The following is a 22123-nucleotide window of genomic DNA, read 5'->3' on the forward strand; positions in this document are numbered from 1 at the left end:
TTTTCTGGAAACTGTCTTATGAGAGGATGTGTTTGCTGAAGCAGACTCATGGCAGGATATTTTGCAGAGAACTGACTCATATTGTGTTCCACTGTTCCTGGAAGCTGCCTGCAAAAAGACTGTGTGATGTTTTTCCTAGAGTGGATGCTTGAGAGAACCATGACTTTTGGAAAGTGTACAAATATTAACCCAACAGACAGGGGATGATGCTGTGTGGTATTGATTCGTTGGGGTTTCCTGATGCTGGACTTGGATGCTGAAGCTGTGGCACTGGTTCACCTCACCTACTTGATGGATCGTCATTTGTCATGGCTTCATAAAAATGCACCAAAGAACTTCAGGTGATATTCTGGCAGCTTCCTGCTGCTTCCATGAACTCTGGTCGATTGGGAGAGCCTCTGTTTCTTCTGGATTGAGCTGCCATTGCTGATTCGTGAATGGTGTTTGTCAGAGGTCTGAGTTACCACTGCTGACTTATGGGAACTAAACTACTGAAATTCGGGCCAAATAGATCGGATTCGCCCCCAAAGAACTATTTCTAACTAGATCTACATCCCTTTTTGCCCCATTAACCTTCCCTTTCCACTGCTTCTGGCGAGTGGTGAGCCAGAAGGGAAGTTAAAGCATTTACGTACACTTAGTAAAGTTCTGAAAAATGTAAGCCTACATGGTCCACCACCGTGGAAGTTAACCATTCCTTCAAGAAAATCAAAAATGGTGTAAACAGTGTAGCATGACACGCCCCCTTCAGACCCTGACATAGCGCGGCTACTCAGTTTCAGGAGCCTGAAACGAAAGCAGAAACCACTTTCAAGGGCACCTGGTCAGTCTGACCTCAGCACATGACCTTAGCCTTAGGACCCCAGCAAAGTGCAGTCAGCCCCAACGACCTGTATGTCTAGCACCACTCTCAGGCACAGACCTGATCTCTGTCTAAGCAGTCACTTGCACCTCCCATCCTCCAAGATGGTCTCTCTCCATGGAACCTCTCACAGGAGCAGTGTGGTCTCCTTGGTAGACTGTTTATGCCCAGTACAAGCCTGCTGAGTGGACACCATAACCACAAGTAATCAACAAAAAAGGAGTACTAACAATTTATTAAAACAAATACTTAAAAGAAAAACAACATAAAAAGAACCACAGAAGTAAAAAGGCCATTTCTCAGGGGGAGGTGAGGGCTGGCTGTGGGGCAAGGGAAGTTGCTATATTGAAATCAGGGAATGGTTCTGCCAGTACGTCAGACAGGTGCTGTCTGCAGAGCAGATATAAGAGACCCCTCAGGTGATAATGACAGGGTCATTCTCTAAGGAGATAGGACAAGGTCGAGAAGGGGAGAAGATGCAAGAAGGACATTGTGTCGGCTGACACGGTGAGACACAGGTTCCACAGCTGCTAGCCCGTATGCTGGCTGGGCTGCTGCTGTCCCATCTAGTCCCAAGAGATGACCTTTATGGTGGATTCTGGGGTCTCTGTCTCTTGCAGATAAGCTGGTTCTGGCTGCACGTTCCCTGATGGAAACCACGCTTCCATCTCTAAATCTCCAGAGGTGTAGCTCCTCACTTCTACAGATGAAGACAAATCTGCAGCCGATTCAGTCTTGTAGAGAAGGGTAACGGGCAGTGAAACTGCAAGAGACAAGATCCCCAAGATGAGACTTCCTCTCAGCCTTTCCAAAGACAGAGGAGACCATGTCTGCTGGGGATCTCAACTCTGTCCTACAAAAGGTCCTGTGCCCAGATCAGGGTCAAGTGACAGCTTCTGCAAACAGGAGCCCGTCAGCCACAGCACAGCAAGTACAGAACCTTACACACAGGGTCTCTAACACCTACCTGAGTCTTCACCTTTTCCCTCTGACTCATTGGACTCTTGCCGCAACTCCTTGAGGAGCATATGGACACGGACATTCAGATCGGAGGAGGGCATGTTCACAGTCAAGTAGGTCTTCAACTTTTTCAGAATGGTCTGACTAAACTCCTCAGGGTATTGGTCTATCCATGTGTCCAGGAAGCAACAGAGAGTGCTGGGGAGAGGGGATGCACAACAGGCTATGAGCAGGCCTTTCCTTCTACAACCCTCCCATGGCTTCTGCCTACAGGAAGGACTGCAAGGAAGAGATCCAGCCCTATGCAGATGAGAACGGTGGGCAGAGCTGTGAGGTCCTAGTGAGCAAGGAACCTCACACACCTCACTGTCAACCTCTAGTGGAGAACAGCTGAACAAGCCTCCTGGCATGAGCTGGTATGTGCGTAGAGTCTCACAGCAGCACTTGAGGCCCCTGGCTTCCCCATCTCACCACTGGGAAGAACCAAGCCCATGCAATTCTCATCCCGCAGGCACTGCTTGGACCACGTTATGGTACTAGAACCCAGGAGAAGAACCAGACCAAAACATTGGCCATCCTTACTCTAGGAACCCAAATGCCCCACACCGGAGACCCAAATCCTTCCTCTTTCTACAAAGCCCACTTGCCTCTTTATGTGTTTATCCTCTTCACAATCCAGGTAGAAGTAGGCAAACCTAGAGGACACCAGAACACATGTCACCTGTAAAATCCTAAAAGACATCAGGGGCAGGGGGCTACCTAGACAAAAATCAAAATTCAGAATGTGGAAGTTCTGTCTGCTCTCAGAATTATTAGTTCAGCTACATACAGTAGGTGCTTCAAAGATGCTTGTGCAGTGGGGGAACACATCTCTATTCTGACGTCTCAGTGATCACAGGTCTCTCAGATTTCCCTCCATAGGTCTCTAATCTGGACACATCTATATTGGGTATTTCTATAGGAATTCTGGAACATTCTTTACAAATGGGAGGAGTGCTTCCACCAAGGCCTCAGAAATAGTGGGCAAAAGATAAAGAGCTTCAGTAAGGCACAGAGGACAGCTACATTCATTAGTCTCAGCTTGGCCAGCAAACCCCTTTGGGCTAAGTCTGGGAGAAGCATTCTTTGAATTGATGCTGCTGCGGCCTGACAATACTCTAGTCAAGGAGTAGAGAGAGTGCTTCCCAGAACAAACAAGAGGGCCTGAGACCTCCACGCTTGGAGGTGGGCACTCACCTCTTCAACAGCAGATCCAGCGCATACTGTGTGGTGGTGAACTGTCGGTATGCGTTCAGGAAAGCAGGGGCAAAGAAGAGGTCCCCATCCTGCAGAGATGACACCAGTCGATTCACCAGATTTTCCACCATGTTTGTACTGATATGTGTCTCTGTACAGGGCTCCGTCACGACCATTGGGGCACACTCATGCTCACCCTGAGGAGACATCATGATGGATGGTTCAAACAAGCACAAGTTTCATTCTGCAACATTCTCATTGGTTATTATCATTACAAGTCTCCTTCAATAATAACACCTCGAGCAAAACTAGAAAAAACTGTGAGAGTTCAGAGAGGTTACCTCGTCTGCGTAGTCCTGGGTCTGGTTTTCTTGGGTCAAGTCTGTTTCCTTCTGGGCAAATGGCCAGAGACATTGCAGGCAGGAAAGAATCATGAATTTCAAGGTCCCTACCTGACCTTCATTTTTATCTTTCTTCAGGCCTGAGCCTTCAGTAGTCCAAGGACAACAAGAGAACATCCTGCTCTCTCTAAGCTCTTGGACAAGTGAGCCTGCTGGGCTGTGTGTAAGCAGTTGGCTGCCTGGTCATCAGGATTTTGCATTGTTGGGTCATAGTGAAGGAAGTGAGGTCATTTCCTGGGGGTCCCTTTACTGTCCCCTCTTCACACAGGACTTTCCCTAAATGTTTCTAGATCCCTTCCCATTTTGCAGGTACACACTTAGACACAGTTACATAGGTGTGTCCCATTCCACTGCTCCAAGGGATGTCTGGGTACAGACAACACCTCAGCTTTGCAATCTGAGTCCTTACACTTGAATGACATCTCTATCCCTACACCTAAACTTAGCCCTGCACACCCAGGCCCACCTTAAACCCTAGCCATGTTGCCTTCTTCCATGCTACCCTGTGTGCTCCCTGTGTGAAATGCAAGTACACATACACACTTGTACCAGCCCTCAGCCACATAATGTCCGTGTTCTTGCATGGGAATTGTCTTTCTCAGATCATTTTAGAGCTCAATCCCAAAGGTTTGTGGCCCTCTGTAAACTGCTGTCTCAGCCACATCCACCAACTTACAAGATGGAAGCTGGCCCCCAACTCTGTTTCAGAACGGATTTGTCCTCCATTGTTTCTGCTTCAAGTTTCTGCTTAAGTCCTTCTCCTGACATTCTACAATGATGGCCTATGATCTGTAGCTTGCAAGAACCCTTTGCAAGAGTTGACAGTATTGTTAAAAGGTGGTCAGTACTCCCAAGAATCCTTCCTAGTAAGACACATAGACTTGGATGCTTTTTTTTCTACAATGTTCCCAAAGTTCCCAATGGAATCTGCCAGTTGGAATCAGTGGCTGAGCACTTGACTGACATGGACCAGAGCTAGGAATGTTTGCTTTTACCATGTTTAGGTATGGGCTTTGAAGTCCTGATCTTTCCAAGATTTTTATTATGAAGGCTGTTGAATTTTTTTCAAATGCTTTCTCAGCATCTAGTGAAATGATCATGTGGTTTTTTTCTTTGAGTTAGTTAACAAAGTTGATTATGTTGACGGATTTCTATATATTGAACCATCCATTTATTCCTGGGATTAAGCCTATTTGATCATGGTGGTTGATTGTTTTGATGTGTTCTTGCATTCAGTTTGTGAGAATCTTATGCGTATTTTTGCATTGATATGCATAAGGCAAATTGGTCTGAAGTTCTCTTTCTTTCTTGAGTCTTTGTGTGTTTTAGGTACAAGTGCAATTGTGCCTTCATAGAATGAAATGGGTAGTGTTCCTTCCGTTTCTATTTTGTGGCATAGTTTGGAGAGTATTGGTATGAGGTCCTTTATGAAAGTCTCATAGAATTCAGCACTAAACCCATCTGGTCCTGGGCTTTTTTTGGTTGGAAGACTTTTAATGAGTGCTGATATTTCTCTACAAGCTATGGGACAGTTTAGATGGGTTATCTGGGCCTGATTCACCTAGGTACCTCTTATCTGTCTAGAAAATTGTTCATTTCTTCCAGATTTTCCAGTTTTGTGGTAGAATCTGTGATTTTTTGGATTTCCTCAGTTCCTGTTATTATGTCTCCCTTTTTATTTCTGATTTTGTTAATTTGGATACCGTCTCTATGCCCTCCGGATAGTCTGGCTAAGGATTTATCTATCGTGTTGATTTTCTCAAAGAACCAGCTCCAGGTTTTGTTGATTCTTTGTATAGAGAGATCCGATTCTTATTCTCACAGTTTAATTGTCAAATCCTGCCCTGATAATAATAATATTACTGTTATTTAGGTATGGGGATTGAACCCAGGGCCTGATGCTTGAGAAGCACACATTCCTCCACATCCAGCATCAGAGAAATTCTTGTGAAGTTTAATTCGTTGAAACAAAAATCAATCCTTCCTGTGTAGCACAAAACATGTAGATAAGTGAAGCCTCTTCCCACAATATTCACAATATGCTTGTCTCAGGTGAACAACATGTCTTTGCTTTATAGACAATTATTTATATCAATAAGGAAATACTAGGCTCTGTTAAATCATCTGTGTGAGGAGTTAGCCTTGGGCCACTCGCCTCCTAATTCCACAGGAGTATGTGTCGATCTTTCCTCAAATGGTGCTGATTCAAACATGCTGGCCAGGCAGCACACCGCTGTGGCCTTGTGTGCTGTGTACATTGAAAGCATCTTAATGGTGGCACAGTCTGCTCACATGGTGCAAACACAGAATGAAGAACAAGGTACGGATGACACAATTTTATTTCCACAACACCCACAGAGTGTTTGTAGTAACAGTGACATAGCAGGTTCATTTGACCGTGTAGAAGCTCAACTATTCTGGAAAAAAACATGTTGAGGTAATTTATCAAAGCTTCTCTGTATATTTTGATGGTTTAAAGAACTCCAGTTCTTTAAATGGCGTGGAGAGATGGCTCAGTGGTTAAGAGCACCGACTGCTCTTCCAGAGGTCCTGAGTTCAATTCCCAGAGACCATATGGTGGCTTAGAACTATCTGTAATGGGGTCTGATGCCCTCTTCTGGTGTGTGTGAAGAGAGCGACAGTGTATTCACATAAATAATTAAATCCTATAGAAAGGAAGTGGAAGGAGATGTAGTCTTCTCCTCTTCCATGCACTCATGAGAAATATTTGATAAAACACTGAATTTGTTCAAAGCAAAACTTATATTTTTCAAAATATTTTTTCAATAAAGATTTTTAACATACTGAAGCAAAATGGTACTTGAAAACAGGCTCCATTGTAAAGGAAATAAAAGTATTTATATTTTATAATAAATGGAAAGCTTGTTGCTGTTGAAAAAATTGTCAAAGTGATTAATATTAAGAAGTAAGGCTACAGCAAAAAGAAGGAGAAGATGAATGGGAGAAAAATGAGGAGGAAGAGAAAAAAGGAAGATCAGGGGTCCAATGTGAAGACCAGTTTACAAACGAAGCTATCCGAGGGCATTGCCCAGATGCAATGCTAAATGAATGTTCAAATACTCTACATTCTGTGTATGGAAGGAAACTGGGCTAGTAATCATCACAACCGAGTTACAAATATGCCCAAGATGAGTTCCAGAAGGCCCCAAAGAGGTAGCACAGGTCTGACTGTGTGGAGGTCTGGAGGAGGGTCAGAAGCATAGTGGTGTTATTTTCTCTGTCAGAAGCAAGCCCTTAGTTAAGAGCTATAACTCACCTTTCCACTCTTCAGTTTTGCTCCAGAATTTTATATGGTAGAATCAACTTGCATTTGGAATTTTCTGGCTCCTGTTCTGCCCCTAGCTGGGAAAATTAGCATTCTTAGGAAATAGATGTGTCTTATTTCTTCATCTGGCCATATCCTCAGATGACAAGGGAAGTCAGCTGTGTTGGTGAGAAACAAGGCTGAAGGGGAAGCTTGTCTGCTTTTCAATTAGATTGTCCATGAAAACGACCTGGGGAGAGTTTTGAACAATTACAAATACAGGGTGTTCCTAAACATCTGAATCAATAGACCTAATGTAGCCTGGACGTGGATATTTCTTTCCTAATGATTCTGACAACTATAGTTATATACTATGTCTGCAATGTCTCCTTTTTAGTAGTATTAGCCTAAGGTCCTTCTTTCTTAGCTTCCATTACCTGACAATTTAAAAGGAAACCTACTGGTTATAAGTAATGGTTCACAGAATCCTATCACATCTGCTGCACTGTTAATGATTCATTTCACTCACAAGCTCTTTAGAAAATTGCTCTTTTAGTAAGTCCAGTTTGTCTCTTATAGAAGACTTCCTGCCTCCCTTTTCTTACTTCCATCCTCAGGTCAACAAACAGCAAAATTTATGGAATATATGTGTATATATATATATATTACTTAAAGATTATATAGACATATTTTCTATATGTGTCAATGCAAACATATTTTTTATTGGTTATAGTTCTTTATTTACAATTCAAATGTTATTCCCCTTCCTGGTTTTCTGTTCATATCACCCATCCCCTCCCCCTCCCCCATAAGGGTGTTCCTCCCATCCACCCTCCCTTACCATCCCACTTGACATTCTGCTGCGCAAGGGGTCCAACCTTGGCAGGACCAAGGGCTTCCCCTTCCCCTGGTGCCCCAACAAGGCTATTCCATATCCACATGCAGATGGAGCCCTGGGTCAGATCATATATAGTGTTCGGGTAGTGCTTTAGTCCCTGGAACCTCTGGTTGGTTGGCATTGTTGTTCTTCCAGGGTTGCAAGTCCCTTCAGCTCTTTCAATCCTTCCTCTAATTTCCCAAAGAGGGTCCTGTTCTCATTTCAGTGGTTTGCTGCTAGCATTTATGACTGTATTGGACATGCTCTGGTTGTGTCTCTCAGGAGAGATCTATATCCGGTTCCTGTCAGCATGCACTGCTTAGCTTCATCAATCTTTTCTGGCTTTGGTGACTGTATATATATATGGGTCACATGTAGGGCAGGCTCTGAATGGCCGTTCCTTCAGTCTCTGCTCTAAGCTTTGCCTCCATATCCCCTCCTCTGGATATTTTTGTCCCCCCTTTTAAGGAGTGGAAGCATCTGCATTTCGGCCATCCTTCTTGAGCTTCCTGTGATCTGTGGATTGCATCTTGGGTAGAGAATAGGGATTTATTAGAATGATTTACAGGCTGAGACCAGGCTAATCCAATGGAAGTTGGCTACGAACAGAAAGTTTAAGCATCCCTTAGTTGCTCAGTCCAAGAGGCTGAATGTCTCAGCAGGTCTTCAATATACCTGGAATCCCAAGGAAGAAAACTCTAATAATGCCAATAAAGGAGTGGGCTCAAACAGCGAAGGGCAAAGCTCCCTTCTTCCCTGTCCTTATAGAGGCTTCCAACAGAAGGTGTGACGCTGATCAGAGGTGGGTTTTCCCAGCACTATCTTCCTACTCCAAGTCCTGAGTTAAAGGTGTGTGTCTTCCCATGTCAAGATCCTTACCTCAAGAATGTGGATTAAAAGTGAATCTTCGTACTTTGAATTAAGAAAGAATCTCTCACAGGTGTGTCCTCCACTTTTAGGTTTTACTTAGTTCCAGATGTAGTTAAGTTGACAGCCAAGAATAGCCATCATAGCAAGCAAGCTTTTCTCTGAGAGAAGAGTAGTAGCAGATTCTAAACAGTTGTTTTTTTCAGTTGAAGTTGCGTCTGTTTGCATTGGTAGAAGATGGTGTCATCAGTTGGCATCTATGAACACTGGTAACCATACATTTAGTAAGAGTACAAACAGAAATCATCTAACTAGCTGAGTTTCAAAAATGTGTGTCAACTAATTGTTCAGTTACTTAGGAGGTTGGGAAGATTCAGTGTAAATGAAGTGACAAGTTCTGGAGGGCAGGTGATGAAGGCATTGATTCCTTCTGTTCCATGATGGGACATGAGTTTTGGTAAAGCATAATATTAAGGAAGAAATTCCACATGCCAATATTTTTTTTATATCTAATCATTTGAACAGATGCACCCAGCCACATCAAATGTAAGACCCAATGATTGTGGCCTCAACCTGGGTCACAGATGTACTGAATCTTCTCTATGATTTGTGTTGTGGTATTTTTAAAGCATTTTCTTTGATATTGTTAACTATTCATATTCTCATTAGAATGCCAGGAAGCCTAAAGGGGGCTGGTTGTGGTCTTTATTGAGGGAGTTGCGCTTCTTGCAAACAAACTTATATTCTTCTCCTCAGCATTGTCCCTTAACAATGTGAGTGATTTAGCGGCTTTCATTATGCTCAGATTAATATATAAAGAGGTGTATTGGAATTTTGATGTTCCTTTATATTTCTACTCCATTTATACTTTACCTAAAATGAAAAAATAGCTAGTGATAATGAACATAGAAATAGAATAAACATTAGTTTGAAATAGTGTATGTGTATTAGAGATATAATTCTGTGTGCAAATACAATTCTGTATTGAGCTTTTATACAACTGAATTATAAGTCTTTCATCTTTTGTAGTAGAAAATGCATGGGCCATTTAGTGAGACGTACCCACGGTGTTTCGTGTGACATCTTTTTAAATTCAGGCCTCATTTTCTTTTCTTTTAAAGATTTTTTAAAATTTATTTACAGTCCACCCACCACTCCCCACCCCCACTCCCATGCTCCTCTCTGCAGTTCCTCATCCTATTCCTCTCCCCCCACCGGTTCCCTAGAGGATGCTCCCCCATCACCAGGCTTCCCTACTCCCTGGGGTCTCAAGTCTCTTGAGCACTTGACACTTCTTCTCCCATTGAGGGAGGCCAGGTTATTTCTGTGCTGTATATGTGTGGGGCGCCTTGTGGCAGCCGCCTGGTTGGTGGCTCAGTGTCCAGGAGCTCCTTGGCATGGTGCCAGTTGACTGCGGGTCTTTTTAGGGGCTGCCTTCCTTGTCTGCTTCTTCTATCCTCCCCCTATTTAACCATGAGGGTCCCCAGCTTCCGTCCAATGGCTGGGTGTAAGTATCTGGGTCCGTCTCATGCTGGTTGGGCTTCTCAGAGCCAGGCCTGCCATGTTAGGCTCCTGCCTGTAAGCACATTATAGCATTAGGAAGTGTCAGTCCTTGGTGTCTCCACATGGATTCCCAGTTGGACCTGTCACTGGACCACCTTTCCCTCCGTCTCACCTCCATTTTTGTCCCTGCAGTTCTTTTAGACAGGAACACTTCTGGGTCAGAAATTTTGACTGTGGGATGGCAACCCTGTACCTGCTCTTGAGGCCCTGTCTGTCTACTGGAGGCAAACTCTTTTTTTATTTCCCTCTCCCCACTGTTTGGCACTTCATCTAAGGTCACTGCCATCGAGTCCTGAGAATCGAACACCTCCCAGGTCTCTGGTACTTTCTAAAGGGTCTCTCTACCTCTCACCTTCTGAGGCTGCATATTTCCATTCATTCTGCTGGCCCTCTGGGCCTCTCTCCTGTCTCCCATTTTCAGGGAAAAGTTCCCCTTTTCCTCTACTCTTCCCCTTCCCACCCAAATCCCCCCTCCCTCTGCCTCCTGTGATTATTTTCTCCCCCTACTAAGTGAAATTGAAACATCCTCACTTGGCCTTTCTGTTTGTTAAAGTTTTTAAATTCTGTGGAGTATATCCTAGGTATTCTGTACCTTTTGGCTAATATTCACTTATTACTGAGTACATGTATGTCTTTTTGAGTCTGGATTACCTCTCTCAGGATGATATTTTCTAGTTCCCTCCATTTACCTGCAAAATTCGTTTTGTCCTTGTTTTTAATAGCTGAAGAGTATTCCACTGTGTAAATGTACCACATTTTCTGTATCCATTCTGTGGGAAATCTGCTTTTTTCCCCCCAGCTTCTAGCTATTAAAAATAAAGCTGCTATGAACATCATGGAGCCCTTTTCCCTTTGATGTGCTGGGGCGTCTTTTGGGTGTATGATTAAGAGTAGTATAGCTGGGTCCTCAGGTACGTCAATTTCCAGTTTTCTGAGGAACTGCTAGATTGATTTCCAGAGTGGTTGTACCAGTTTGCAATCCCTCCAACAATGGAGGAGTGTTCCTCTTTCTCCACATCCTGCCAGCATATACTGTTGCCTGAGTTTTTGATCTTAGCCATTCTGATTGGTGTACAGTGGAATCTCAGGGTCATTTTGATTTGCATTTCTCTGATGACTAAGGACTTTGAACATTTCCTTAAGTGCTTCTCTGCCATTTGAAGTTCCTCTGTTGTGAATTCTCTGTTTACCTCTGTACCATATTTTAATTGGGCTATTTGGTTTTTTGGGGATCAGCTTCTTGTGTTCTGCATACATTTGGCGCTCTCTCCGATGTGGGCTTAGAGAAAGCTTTTTCCCATTCTGTGGGTTGTTAATTTATCCTATTGATTGTATCTTTTGCCTTAAGAAGATTTTCAGTTTCATGAAGTCCTATTCATCAATTGTTGATCTTAGAGCCTGAGACATTGAAGTTTCTGTTTAGGAAATTTAATGAGGTTGAGGCTCTTTCCCAATTTCTCTTCTACTAGTTTGAGTGTATCTAGTTTTATGTTGAGGTCCTTGATCCACTTCAACTGGAGCTTTGTGCAACGTGATAAATATGGATCTATTTTCACTTTTCTACATACAGACCAACAGATGAGCACTATTTATTTATTTATTTATTTATTTATTTATTTATTTATTCTTATTGGATTTTTTTAAATTTACATTTCATTAAGGGTGTTCCCTAACCCATCCAAACCCTCTTCCACCCCCCTGACATTCCCCTACACTCGGGGTCCAACATTGGCAGGACCAAGGGCTTCTCCTTCCATTGGTGCCTAACAAAGCCATTCTCTGCTACATATGCAGTTGGAGCCCTGGGTCAGTCCATGGTCTTTGGGTAGTGGTTTAGTCTGGGAGCTCTGATTGGTTGGCATTGTTGTTCTTCTGAGGTTGCAAGTCCCTTCAGCTCTTTCAATCCTTTCTCTACTTCCTCCAAAGGGGAGAAAGTTCTCAGTTCAGTGGTTTGGACCAGCACCATTTATTGACAATGCTTTGTTTTTCCCATTGTATGTTTTGGCTTCTTTGTCAAAGATCAAGTGTTTCTAAGTGTGTAGGCATATTTCTGGCTCTGCAATTCTATTCTATTGATCAATCTGTCTGTCTCTGTACCAATATCATGAGGATTTTATCACTATTGCTCTGTAGCAATAAACAGCTTGAGATCAGAGGGTGATAATTCCCCCAGAAGTTCTTTTGTTGTTAAGTGTTGTTTTTGCTATCCTGTGTTTTTTGTTTTACCATATGAAATTGAGAATTACTCTTACCCTGTCTGTAATCTTGATGGAGATTGCACTGGATATGTAGATTACTTTTGGTAGGATAGCCATTTTTACTATGTTACTCCTACCAATCTTTGAACTTGGGAGATCTTTCCATTTTCTAATATCTTCTTTGATTTCTTTTTCAGGGATTTGTAGTTCTTGTCATATAGATCTTTCATTTGCTTGGTAAGAGTTACGCCAAGATATTTTATACTATTTGTAGCTGCTTTAAAGGGTGTTGTTTTTCTACTGTCATTCTCAGTCTATCATTTATATGATTGGTTTAATTAATTTTTATATTGAGCCAGTTTGGTGAAGTTTATCAGCTGAAGAAGTTCTCAGGTAGATTTTTTTCTTTTTGGATTGCATATATATATATATATATATATATATATATATATATATATATATATATATATATATATGTGTGTGTGTGTGTGTGTGTGTGTGTGTGTGTGTGTGTGTATATACATATATATATATATATATATATATACTATCATCCACAACGAGTGATACCTTGACTTCTTCTTTTCCAATTCTTATCTCCTTGATCTCCTGTTGTTGTCTTATTGCTCTACCTAGAACTTCAAGTACTATACTGAATAGATATGGAGAGAGTGTCTTGTTCCAGATTTTAGTGGGATTGGTTCAAGTATCTCTCCATTTAATTTAATATTGGCAGACTGATTGCTGTATATTGCTTTTATTATGTTTAGGTAAGGGCCTTGAATTCCTGGTCTTTCCAATACTATTAATATGGAGGGGTGTTGTATTTTGTCAAACGCTTTTTCAGCAACAAATAAGATGATCATGTGATGTTTTTCTCTGAGTTTGTTCATATAGTGGATTGCATTAATGGATTTTTGTATACTGAACCAATCTTGCATTCCTGGGAAGAAGTCTACTTGATCATGGTTAATGATGCTTTCGATGTGTTCTTGGATTCAGTTTGTGAGAATTTTACTGAGTATTTTACATGAATATTCAGAAGTGAAATTGGTCTGGTTTTCTTTGTTGTGTCTTTGTGTGGTTTAGGTATCAGTTTAACTGTGGCTTCATAGAATGAATTAGGCAGTGTTCCTTCTGCTTCTATTGTATGGAATACTTGGAGGAATATTAGTATTAGGTCTTCTTTGGATGCCTGGTAGAATTCTGCACTAAAGTCATCTGGCCCTGGGCTTTTTTTTTTTTTTTTTGGTTGGAAGTTTTTTTAATGACTTCTATTTTCTTAGGGCATATGGAACTGTTTAGTTTAACTGCTCTTGATTTTAGGTATGTGGTATCTGTCTAGGGAAGCATCCATTTCATCTATACTTTCCAGTTTTCTTGAGTAAAGGGTTTTGTAGTAAGTTCTGATGATTTTTTTTATTTGCTCAAATTCTGTTGTTATGTCTCCCTTTTCATTTCTGATATTGTTGATTTGGATACAATCTGTGTCCTTTAGTTTGGGTAAGGGTTTATCTATCTTGTTGTTTTTCTCAAAGAACCAGCTTTTGGTTTTGTTAATTCTTTGTATCATTCTGTTTCTACTGAGTTGATTTACACTCCGAATTTGATTATTTTCTGCTGTCTACTTTTCTTGGGTGTGTTTGCTTCTTTTTGTTCTAGGGCTTTCGGTTGGGCTGTTAAGTTGCTGGTGTAGAATCTCTTCAGTTTCTTCATGAGGGCACTTAGTGCTATGAATTTTCCTCTTGGCACTGCTTTCATTGTGTCTTATTTTCATTGAATTCTAGAAAGTCTTTAATTTCTTTCTTTATTTCTTCCCTTACCAAGTTATTATTCAATGGAGAGTTGTTCTGTTTCTATGGGTATGTGTGTTTCCTGTTCTTTATGTTGTTATTGTTTAGCCTTAATCTGTGGTGATCTGATAGGATGCATAGGATTACTTCAATCTTCTTGTACCTGTTGTGGCTTATTTTGTGGCTGATTATATGGTTAATTTTGGAGAAAGCACACTGAGGTGCTGAGAAGGAGGTATATTCTTTTGTTTTAGGGTGAAATGTTCTGTATATATCTGTTAAATCCATTTGGTCCATAACTTCTGTTAATTTCACTGTTTATCTTTTTAGTTTCTGGTTCAATGACCTGTCATTGGTGAGACTGGGATTTTGAAGTCTTCCACTATTATTGTGTGAGGTTCAATGTGTGTTTGACTTTAGTAAAGTTTCTTTTACAAATGTGGGTGTCCTTGCATTTGGGGTATAGATGTTCCGAATTGAGAGTTCATCTTGGTCATTATTTCCTTTGATGAATATGAAGTGTCCTTCCCCATCTCATTTGATAACTTTTGGGTGAAGTCTATTTAATTGGATATTAAAATGGCAATTCCAGCTTGTTTCTTGGTACCATTTGCTTGGAAAACGTTTTCTTCTAGCCTTTTACTCTGAGGTAGTGTCTGTCTTTGTCATTGAAGTGTGTTTCTTGTATACAGAAAAATGTTGGATCCTGCTTGCATATCTAGTCTGTTAGCTTAGTTGTTTTTATTGGGGAATCGGGTTCATTGGTTTTGAGAGATATTAAAGACATGATTGTTAGTTCCTGTTATAGTTGTTGTTGTAGGTGGTATTATGTGTGTATTATTTTCTTTTGGGTTTGCTGTGAGATGACATATTTCTTGTTTTTTCTTTAGTATAGCTATTCTCTTTTTGTTGGAGTTTTCCTTTCAATTTCCTTTTAGAATCCTCTATATGGATGGGGATATATATATATATATATATGTATATATATATATATGTTTTTGTCATGGAATATTTTGTTTTATCCATTTGTGATGAGTGAGAATTTTGCTAGGGATAGTAGCCTGGGCTGATATTTGTGTTCCCTTGGAGTCTGCATGACATCTGTCCACAATCTTACAACTTTTAGAATCTTTGTTGAAAAGTCTTGTGTAATTCTGATAGATTTTCCTTTATATGTTACTTAGTCTTTTTCCCTTGTAGTTTTTAATATTCTTTCTTCTACTTGTGCAGTTAGTGTTTTGATTATATGTGACAGGAAGATTCTTTTCTGGTCCAATCTATTTGATTTCCTGTAGACTTCTTTTACTTTTATGGCCGTCTCTTTCTTTAGGTTGTGGAAGTTTTCCTCTATGATTTCTTTGAAGATGTTTTCTGGCCCTTTGAGCTGGGACTCTTTGCTCTCTTCTATTCCAATTATTCTTAGATTTGGTCTTTTCATATGTCCTGGATACCTTGGATGTTTTGGGTTAGAGGTTTTTTATTCTTTGTATTTTCTTTGACAGTTGTGTCCATATCTTCTATGATATCATCTATGCTCAAGATCTCTCTTCTATGTCTTGTATTCTGTTGGTGATGCTTGCATCTGTAGCTCCTGACCTCTTTCCTAGGTTTTCCATTGCCAGGGTTACCTCTATTTGTGATTTCTTTGTTGTTCTATTTCCATTTTTAGGTCTTGGACCCCTTTGTTCAATTCCTTTCCATGTTTGGTTCTTTGTTCCTGTATTTCTTTGAGAGATTTTTTGTTTCCTCTTTAAAGGCTTTTACCTGTTTAATTGTGTTTTCCTGTATTTCTTTAAGTGAATTATTTATATCCATCCTCCTTATAGGTCTCTTTTATCCCAGCGCTCATGAGGCAGAGAGGTAAGTGGTTCTCCATAAGTTCAAGGCAAGCCTGGTCTACATAGTGAGTTACAGGTCAATCAAGACTACAATAGAGAGATCCTGTCTCAAAAAACTTAATATAAATAATTAAATAATTAAATTTCCACTTATTTATTTACTTTACATCCCCATCACAGTACATTCTCATAACAGCACATCCCCCACCCAGTAACATCCTCCCCTCCATCACGTTTCCCCTTCTCTGAGAATGGGGAGGCTGTCCTGGGTACCAACCCACCCTGGGGCATCGAGTCACTGCAAGACTGGGCGCAACTCCTATCATAGAGGCCAGATAACACAGCCCAGTGACAGGAACAGGACCTACAGGCAGGGAACAAAGTCAGGGAATGTCTACCCCCACCACCCCTGCTTCAATTATTAGGGGACTAGCATGAAGATCAAGCTGGACATTTGCTACATATGACCAGCCCAACTTGAGACCCATCTCATAGGCAAGAACCAATCCCTGCAATGATTAATCACACTCTGTTTGACTTGCAGACAGGAGCTTAGCATAACTGTTGTCAGAGAGGCTCCACCCAGCAGATGATGGAAACAGATGCAGAGACCCACAGCCAAGAATTAAACAGAGCTCAAGGAGTCTTGTGGAAGACTTGGGTGAAGGATTGAGTGACCTGGAGGGGATAGGAACTCCACAGGAAGACTAACAGAGTCACTAACCTGGACTTTTGGGGGCTCCAAAAGTTTGATTGGACTGAATCACCAATCAAAGAGCATACATGGGTTGTTGTCTCTGACAACAGTTATGCTAAGCTCCTCTCTGCAAGTCAAACAGAGTGATTAATCATTGCAGGGATTGGTTCTTGCCTATGAGATGGGTCTCAATGGGCTGGTCATTGGTTGGGCTGGTCATTGGTTGGGCTGGTCATTGGTTGGGCTGGTCATTGGTTGGGCTGGTCATTGGTTGGGCTGGTCATTGGTTGGGCTGGTCATTGGTTGGCCATTTTCTCAGTCTCTGCTCCATCTTCGTCCCTGAACTTCTTGTAGAGAGGACGAATTTGGAGCTGAAGGCTTTGTGGGTTGGTTGGTGTCCTTATCCCTCCACTGGGAGTCCTGTCTGGCTACAGGAGGTAGTCACTTCAGGATTCACATACCTGAGGCTGGGCTACAGTCATTCTCATAAACTCCCTGGAGTCTCCCCAATCCCATGTCTCTGGCACATCCTAGGGACACCCTTCCACTGTCAGCCATCAATTTCAATTCACTCTCCCACTCCTCTCTCCCCAGCTCTCCCCACATCTGATCCCTCATGTCCCCTTCCCATCCCTCTGCAAGTTCCTTCCATCCACCTTTGATGACTATTTTATTTCCCCTTCTGAGTGAGATTTGAACATCCTTTCTTTGGCTGTCCTTGTTATTTATCTTCTGTGGGTCTGTGGAGTGTGGCCTGAGTATACTGTAATTATGGCTAACATCCACTTATAAGAGAGTACCATGCATGTCCGTTTGAGTCTGGGTTATCTCCCTCAGGATAATATTTTCTAGTTCCACCCATTTGCTTATAAATTTCATGATGTCCTTGGTTTAAATAGCTGAGTACTATTCCATTGTGTAAATGAACCACCTTTTCTTTATCCATTCTTTAGTCAAGGGACATCTAGGTTGTTTCCAGTTTCTGGCTATTACAAATAAAACTGCTATGAACATAGAGGAGTAAGTATCCTTGTGGGATGGTGGAGCATCTTTTGGGTATATGTCCAGGAGTGTTATAGCTGGGTCTTGAGGTTTATAAAATTGTTTATAAAATATATAATAATCCACAAGATAGGTTATAGAAAAGGATTTTAAAATGTGATAGAATCCAGGTAAGAACAACCACACTGTATTCTCAGCACTTGAGAAACAGAGGCAGACTCATCTTCACAAGTTACAGGTCAGTAAAAACTAAAGATTGAAATCCTGTCTAAAACAATGTATGAATCTCTATCTCAAAGGGATGTAAAGTGAATAAATAAATAAACAAATAAATAAATGGAGAAAAATAAAAATAAATAAAAATGGAATTTTTTTTTTTGGTTCTTTTTTTCGGAGCTGGGGACCGAACCCAGGGCCTTGCGCTTCCTAGGCAAGCGCTCTACCACTGAGCTAAATCCCCAACCCCTTAAAAATGGAATTTTAAATGATAAAAATTGTGTGGTAATAGACAATAGACTTGGTAGCTTACTTTTAGAGTTAGTAATATATACATCCATGGTATTTGGAATACATCTCAGGGTGGTCAACAGGACCACCTTTTTTGAGGATAGAATTTCATTTCTAGAATTTATAAACTAGTTTCTTGTTTTATACGCTAGTCTGTAAACATATAAACACTAACTTTTTTTCAGACAAGATTTTCTTACATATTTTTGGGTATCTTAGAATGCTCTATGTAGACCAGGCTAGCCGTGAGCTCACAGAGATCTGTTTACCTCTGCCTCCTGAGTGGGAGGAAAGGCATGTGATACAATGACCAGATAGCAATAACTTTTTCAAAATTATTTAATTTTAAATTATCTGGTCCAGTTGAGGAAACATTTAGAAAAGAACTTTCAAGCTGCCACTTTCCTGGGAAAGCCATAATATTAAGTAGAATAAGAAAGAAGAGAGACTTTGTTATTGCCAGAATGCTTACCTTGTTACCTTTTGAGTGTTAGTCCTTTGGAAAAGTTCAAAGTAAGAAATGAACATTTTTCTGGATAGTAATTAACACATGAATAATCAGAAAATTTCAATAAAAGCATCTTTAATTGCAGATTTGCCTCACAAATGGAGAAGACTACGATAAATGAGCGGTTGCCTTGTGGAAACAAGGAAGACTCGAGAACTGAAAGACAGAGGTACCTTCAGAAGCTTGATGTGACACACCCTGGGATCTATTCATGGATAGAAATTGAGGCAAAAACTTGGGATGAGGTGAATTAACCTTTGGTAAAATCTCATATTTCTGGCTTTATTTGATCAATATAACATATAACGCTCCCTTGATTTGACACAGAGATGTGTTTTGCATAAAGACAGGGATTCAACCTTAGAATGTGGTGTTTGGCAATTGTACTTATGGATCATCGCAGTTCTGTGCTCACAGAAATCTCACAGCACTATGCCCTGCAGGCTTGTGGTCCATGGTGGCCCAGAACATTCTGTGATGTGTGACTTTTATTTAGACTTAAAACAAAATGTCATCTCATGCTAAAAGTAAACGATGACATTTATGAATGAGTTTTTTACTTCCCTTTGTTATAAATCTTGGTGTATATTGGATGCTCAGTGCATATTTTCTGAACGATGGCATGGAAGGTGAACCAAAGGCAACCTCTAGGATAAAGGTTAGCTTTGGCACTGCCGTGCTATAGTGCAGGCTTACCTAGCTCTGAAATTAGTGATGTTAGTAATATTTAAATGTTAAATATTTAAATGTTTAAATGTTAGTTAATATTCTGTAATGAGATGTTAATTCCCAGTACTAACTCTGCCTGCATTAAAGAACTTTTGTTTTTGATAAATCATGCTGTCTTTCAAGCAATTAGAATCCGAATAATACAAATGACACAGGACTTTAACAGGCTATGTACTTTCAACAAAGTTTTGCTCTTGTAGGTTGTGCTAATGATTACATATTTAGACCCACAAACCCCCTTATTAGTCCCTCAACCTGATTTGTTCTTTGAAAGTCACCAATCTACAACCTGTAGGTTGAATTTCCATGCAAATAGTTATATAATATTTAGCCCTTTAACCTGTTCCATTTAGTTAGGGTAATACCTTGGGGAGTCTTCATTTCTTAACGTTGCTGTGCAGCGTCTCTCATGTGGTCAGGAATGGTGGCTCACATCTGTAATCCTAGCACAGAGTCTGAAGAAGAAAGATAGGCTCAAGTTCAAAGCCAGCCTGGTATACATAGTGAATTCCTGCTACCTAATGAAATCCTGTCCCAACACACAGACACAGACACAGACACAGAGACACACACAAACACACACATACAGACCCACACAGACACACAGGCAGACACAGACACACACAGAGAGACACACAGACAGACAGACAAACACACACAGACACACAAAGGCACATAGACACATACAGCATTGCGAGGCTGCACCACATACCTGTTCCTAGGCTGATAATTGTGCTGTGAGCATTGCTGTACCCACGCTGTGTACTTCTTCTTGTTTCCTTTCGACTGGGTTTTGCCCTCCTAGCCAACTGAGTTCATGGTGCTATCTCTCTGCCTTCCCTTATACTGTTCTTTCCTGCTTGTCCATATTTTCTCATTTGGCTTCATTTACTTAGGAGTGTCTCACTACCTTCTCTTCCATGAAGCCTTCTCTAACTAGACTGATTTTCCAAAGTCCATCTAGAACTTATCCTTTCAGATAAGTTATTCAGCTTATCCTTCAACTTTGAATAAATATCATCTAAGTATAAATTGGGAGGAATATCAAATGATATATGACATGTTTTCTCAAAAAATTTAAGACATGTTTGCCTAAGTTATAGGATAAAATATGTATCATGCCAATACTTTTTCCTGAGGACAAAGATGTTCTAAAGTTTTTATTTTTATATTCTGAGAATTATTTTATATTCTGAGGAATTAATATAAGATCAAATGCACTTAATAAATCGGACACATTGTTTAATTGAGTGCTCCTGTTTGCCTTAAAACAGAAAAACATAGACCTGCTTTCCTTCCTTGTTTAGCCAGAACTGGAGATTATAGACGTAACTGGTAGGAAGTCCCCTGCAGTAGTTTTCTTTCTTTCTTTTTTTTTTAATCAACTTGAGTATTTCTTATATACATTTCAAGTGTTATTCCCTTTCCCAGTTTCCGGGCAAACATCCCCCTCCCCCCTCCCCTTCTTTATGGGTGTTCCCCTCCCCATCCTCCCCCCATTGCTGCCCTCCCCTCAACAATCACGTTCACTGGGGGTTCAGTCTTAGCAGGACCCAGGACTTCCCCTTCCACTGGTGCTCTTACTAGGATATTCATTGCTACCTATGAGGTCAGAGTCCAGGGTCAGTCCATGTATAGTCTTTAGGTAGTGGCTTAGTCCCTGGAAGCTCTGGTTGCTTGGCATTGTTGTTCATATGGGGTCTCGAGCCCCTTCAAGCTCTTCCAGTTCTTTCTCTGATTCCTTCAACGGGGGTCCTATTCTCAATTCAGTGGTTTGCTGCTGGCATTCGCCTCTGTATTTGCTGTATTCTGGCTGTGTCTCTCGGGAGAGATCTACATCCGGCTCCTGTCGGCCTGCACTTCTTTGCTTCATTGCAGTAGTTTTCTATACACTCATCCTAGCACCTTCACCTGCTCCTGGGGTGTGGCAAAGCAGTTTCGTGTGACAGGTGCTAGGACAGACTAACTGAGGAACCTGATTCCACAGTGGAGACCATCCAGGGCTTTAACCTGACTCTGAGGCTATGCTATTTCCACATCCCTTCTTCTAGTCAGCGCCACACTTTGTTTGCAATACACAATCACGGCCTGCGAGTACTCCTAAGAGCTCAGGAGATGTGGACTTTTCTTTTTTTTTTTTTTTTAATTAACTTGAGTATTTCTTATATACATTTCAAGTGTTATTCCCTTTCCCGGTTTCCGGGCAAAATCCCCTTCCCCCCTCCCCTTCTTTATGGGTGTTCCCCTCCCAACTCTCCCCCCATTGCCGCCCTCCCCCCATAGTCTAGTTCACTGGGGGTTCAGTCTTAGCAGGACCCAGGGCTTCCCCTTCCACTGGTGCTCTTACTAGGATATTCATTGCTACCTATGGGGTCAGAGTCCAGGGTCAGTCCATGTATAGTCTTTAGGTAGTGGCTTAGTCCCTGGAAGCTCTGCTTGCTTGACATTGTTGTACTTTTGGGGTCTCGAGCCCCTTCAAACTCTTCCAGTTCTTTCTCTGATTCCTTCAACGGGGGACCTATTCTCAGTTCAGTGGTTTGCTGCTGGCATTCGCCTCTGTATTTGCTGTATTCTGGCTGTGTCTCTCAGGAGCGATCTACATCCGGCTCCTGTCGGTCTGCACTTCTTTGCTTCATCCATCTTGTCTAATTGGGTGGCTGTATATGTATGGGCCACATGTGGGGCAGGCTCTGAATGGGTGTTCCTTCAGTCTCTGTTTTAATCTTTGCTTCTCCCTTCCCTGCCAAGGGTATTCTTTTCCTAATTTAAAGAAGGAGTGAAGCATTCACATTTTGATCATCCGTCTTGAGTTTCGTTTGT

General features: G+C 41.3%; 2 protein-coding genes across 5 annotated transcripts in view; one reads left to right on the top strand and one right to left on the bottom strand.

Moving 5' to 3' along the window:
- Nucleotides 1–1082: 1082 nt before the first annotated feature.
- Nucleotides 1083–8663, bottom strand: Ralgdsl8 (ral guanine nucleotide dissociation stimulator like 8). Of its 4 annotated transcripts, none has more exons than XM_039096265.1 (6): nt 8481–8663; nt 6737–6822; nt 3059–3255; nt 2470–2517; nt 1830–2020; nt 1083–1625 (listed from the first exon to the last, which is right to left on the bottom strand). In XM_039096265.1, exons 3-6 carry the CDS (start codon nt 3232–3234, stop codon nt 1429–1431), a joined length of 612 nt encoding a protein of 203 aa, XP_038952193.1. In that variant the 5' UTR covers nt 3235–3255; nt 6737–6822; nt 8481–8663; the 3' UTR covers nt 1083–1428. The 4 variants fall into 4 exon arrangements, with proteins under 4 accessions (XP_038952193.1, XP_003751765.2, XP_006254197.2 ...); XM_003751717.6 differs by having other exon boundaries at nt 6737–6974; XM_006254135.5 differs by lacking the exon at nt 6737–6822.
- Nucleotides 8664–8701: 38 nt separating this feature from the next.
- The window catches only part of 4921524L21Rikl (RIKEN cDNA 4921524L21 gene like), a 39491-nt gene continuing 26069 nt past the window's right edge, over nt 8702–22123 (top strand). The window contains exons 1-2 of the mRNA NM_001170421.1: nt 8702–8737; nt 18660–18819. Of these exons, the coding sequence (NP_001163892.1) occupies nt 18673–18819 (147 nt within the window). The 5' untranslated portion in view covers nt 8702–8737; nt 18660–18672. The remainder of the gene's footprint in view (nt 8738–18659; nt 18820–22123) is intronic.

This window comes from Rattus norvegicus, chromosome 17 (genome assembly GCF_036323735.1).
Source record: "Rattus norvegicus strain BN/NHsdMcwi chromosome 17, GRCr8, whole genome shotgun sequence".
NCBI classification, from domain to species: domain Eukaryota; kingdom Metazoa; phylum Chordata; class Mammalia; order Rodentia; family Muridae; genus Rattus; species Rattus norvegicus.

Coding starts and splice junctions, on each gene's coding strand:
- Ralgdsl8 (XM_006254133.4), bottom strand. CDS start 3,576: ATGTTCTCTTGTTGTCCTTGGACTACTGAAGGCTCAGGCCTGAAGAAA. Junction 3,256..3,399: donor CCCAGGACTACGCAGACGAG/GTAACCTCTCTG, acceptor ATGTCTCCTCAG/GGTGAGCATGAGTGTGCCCC. Junction 2,021..2,469: donor GAGGATAAACACATAAAGAG/GCAAGTGGGCTT, acceptor CCCTCTCCCCAG/CACTCTCTGTTGCTTCCTGG.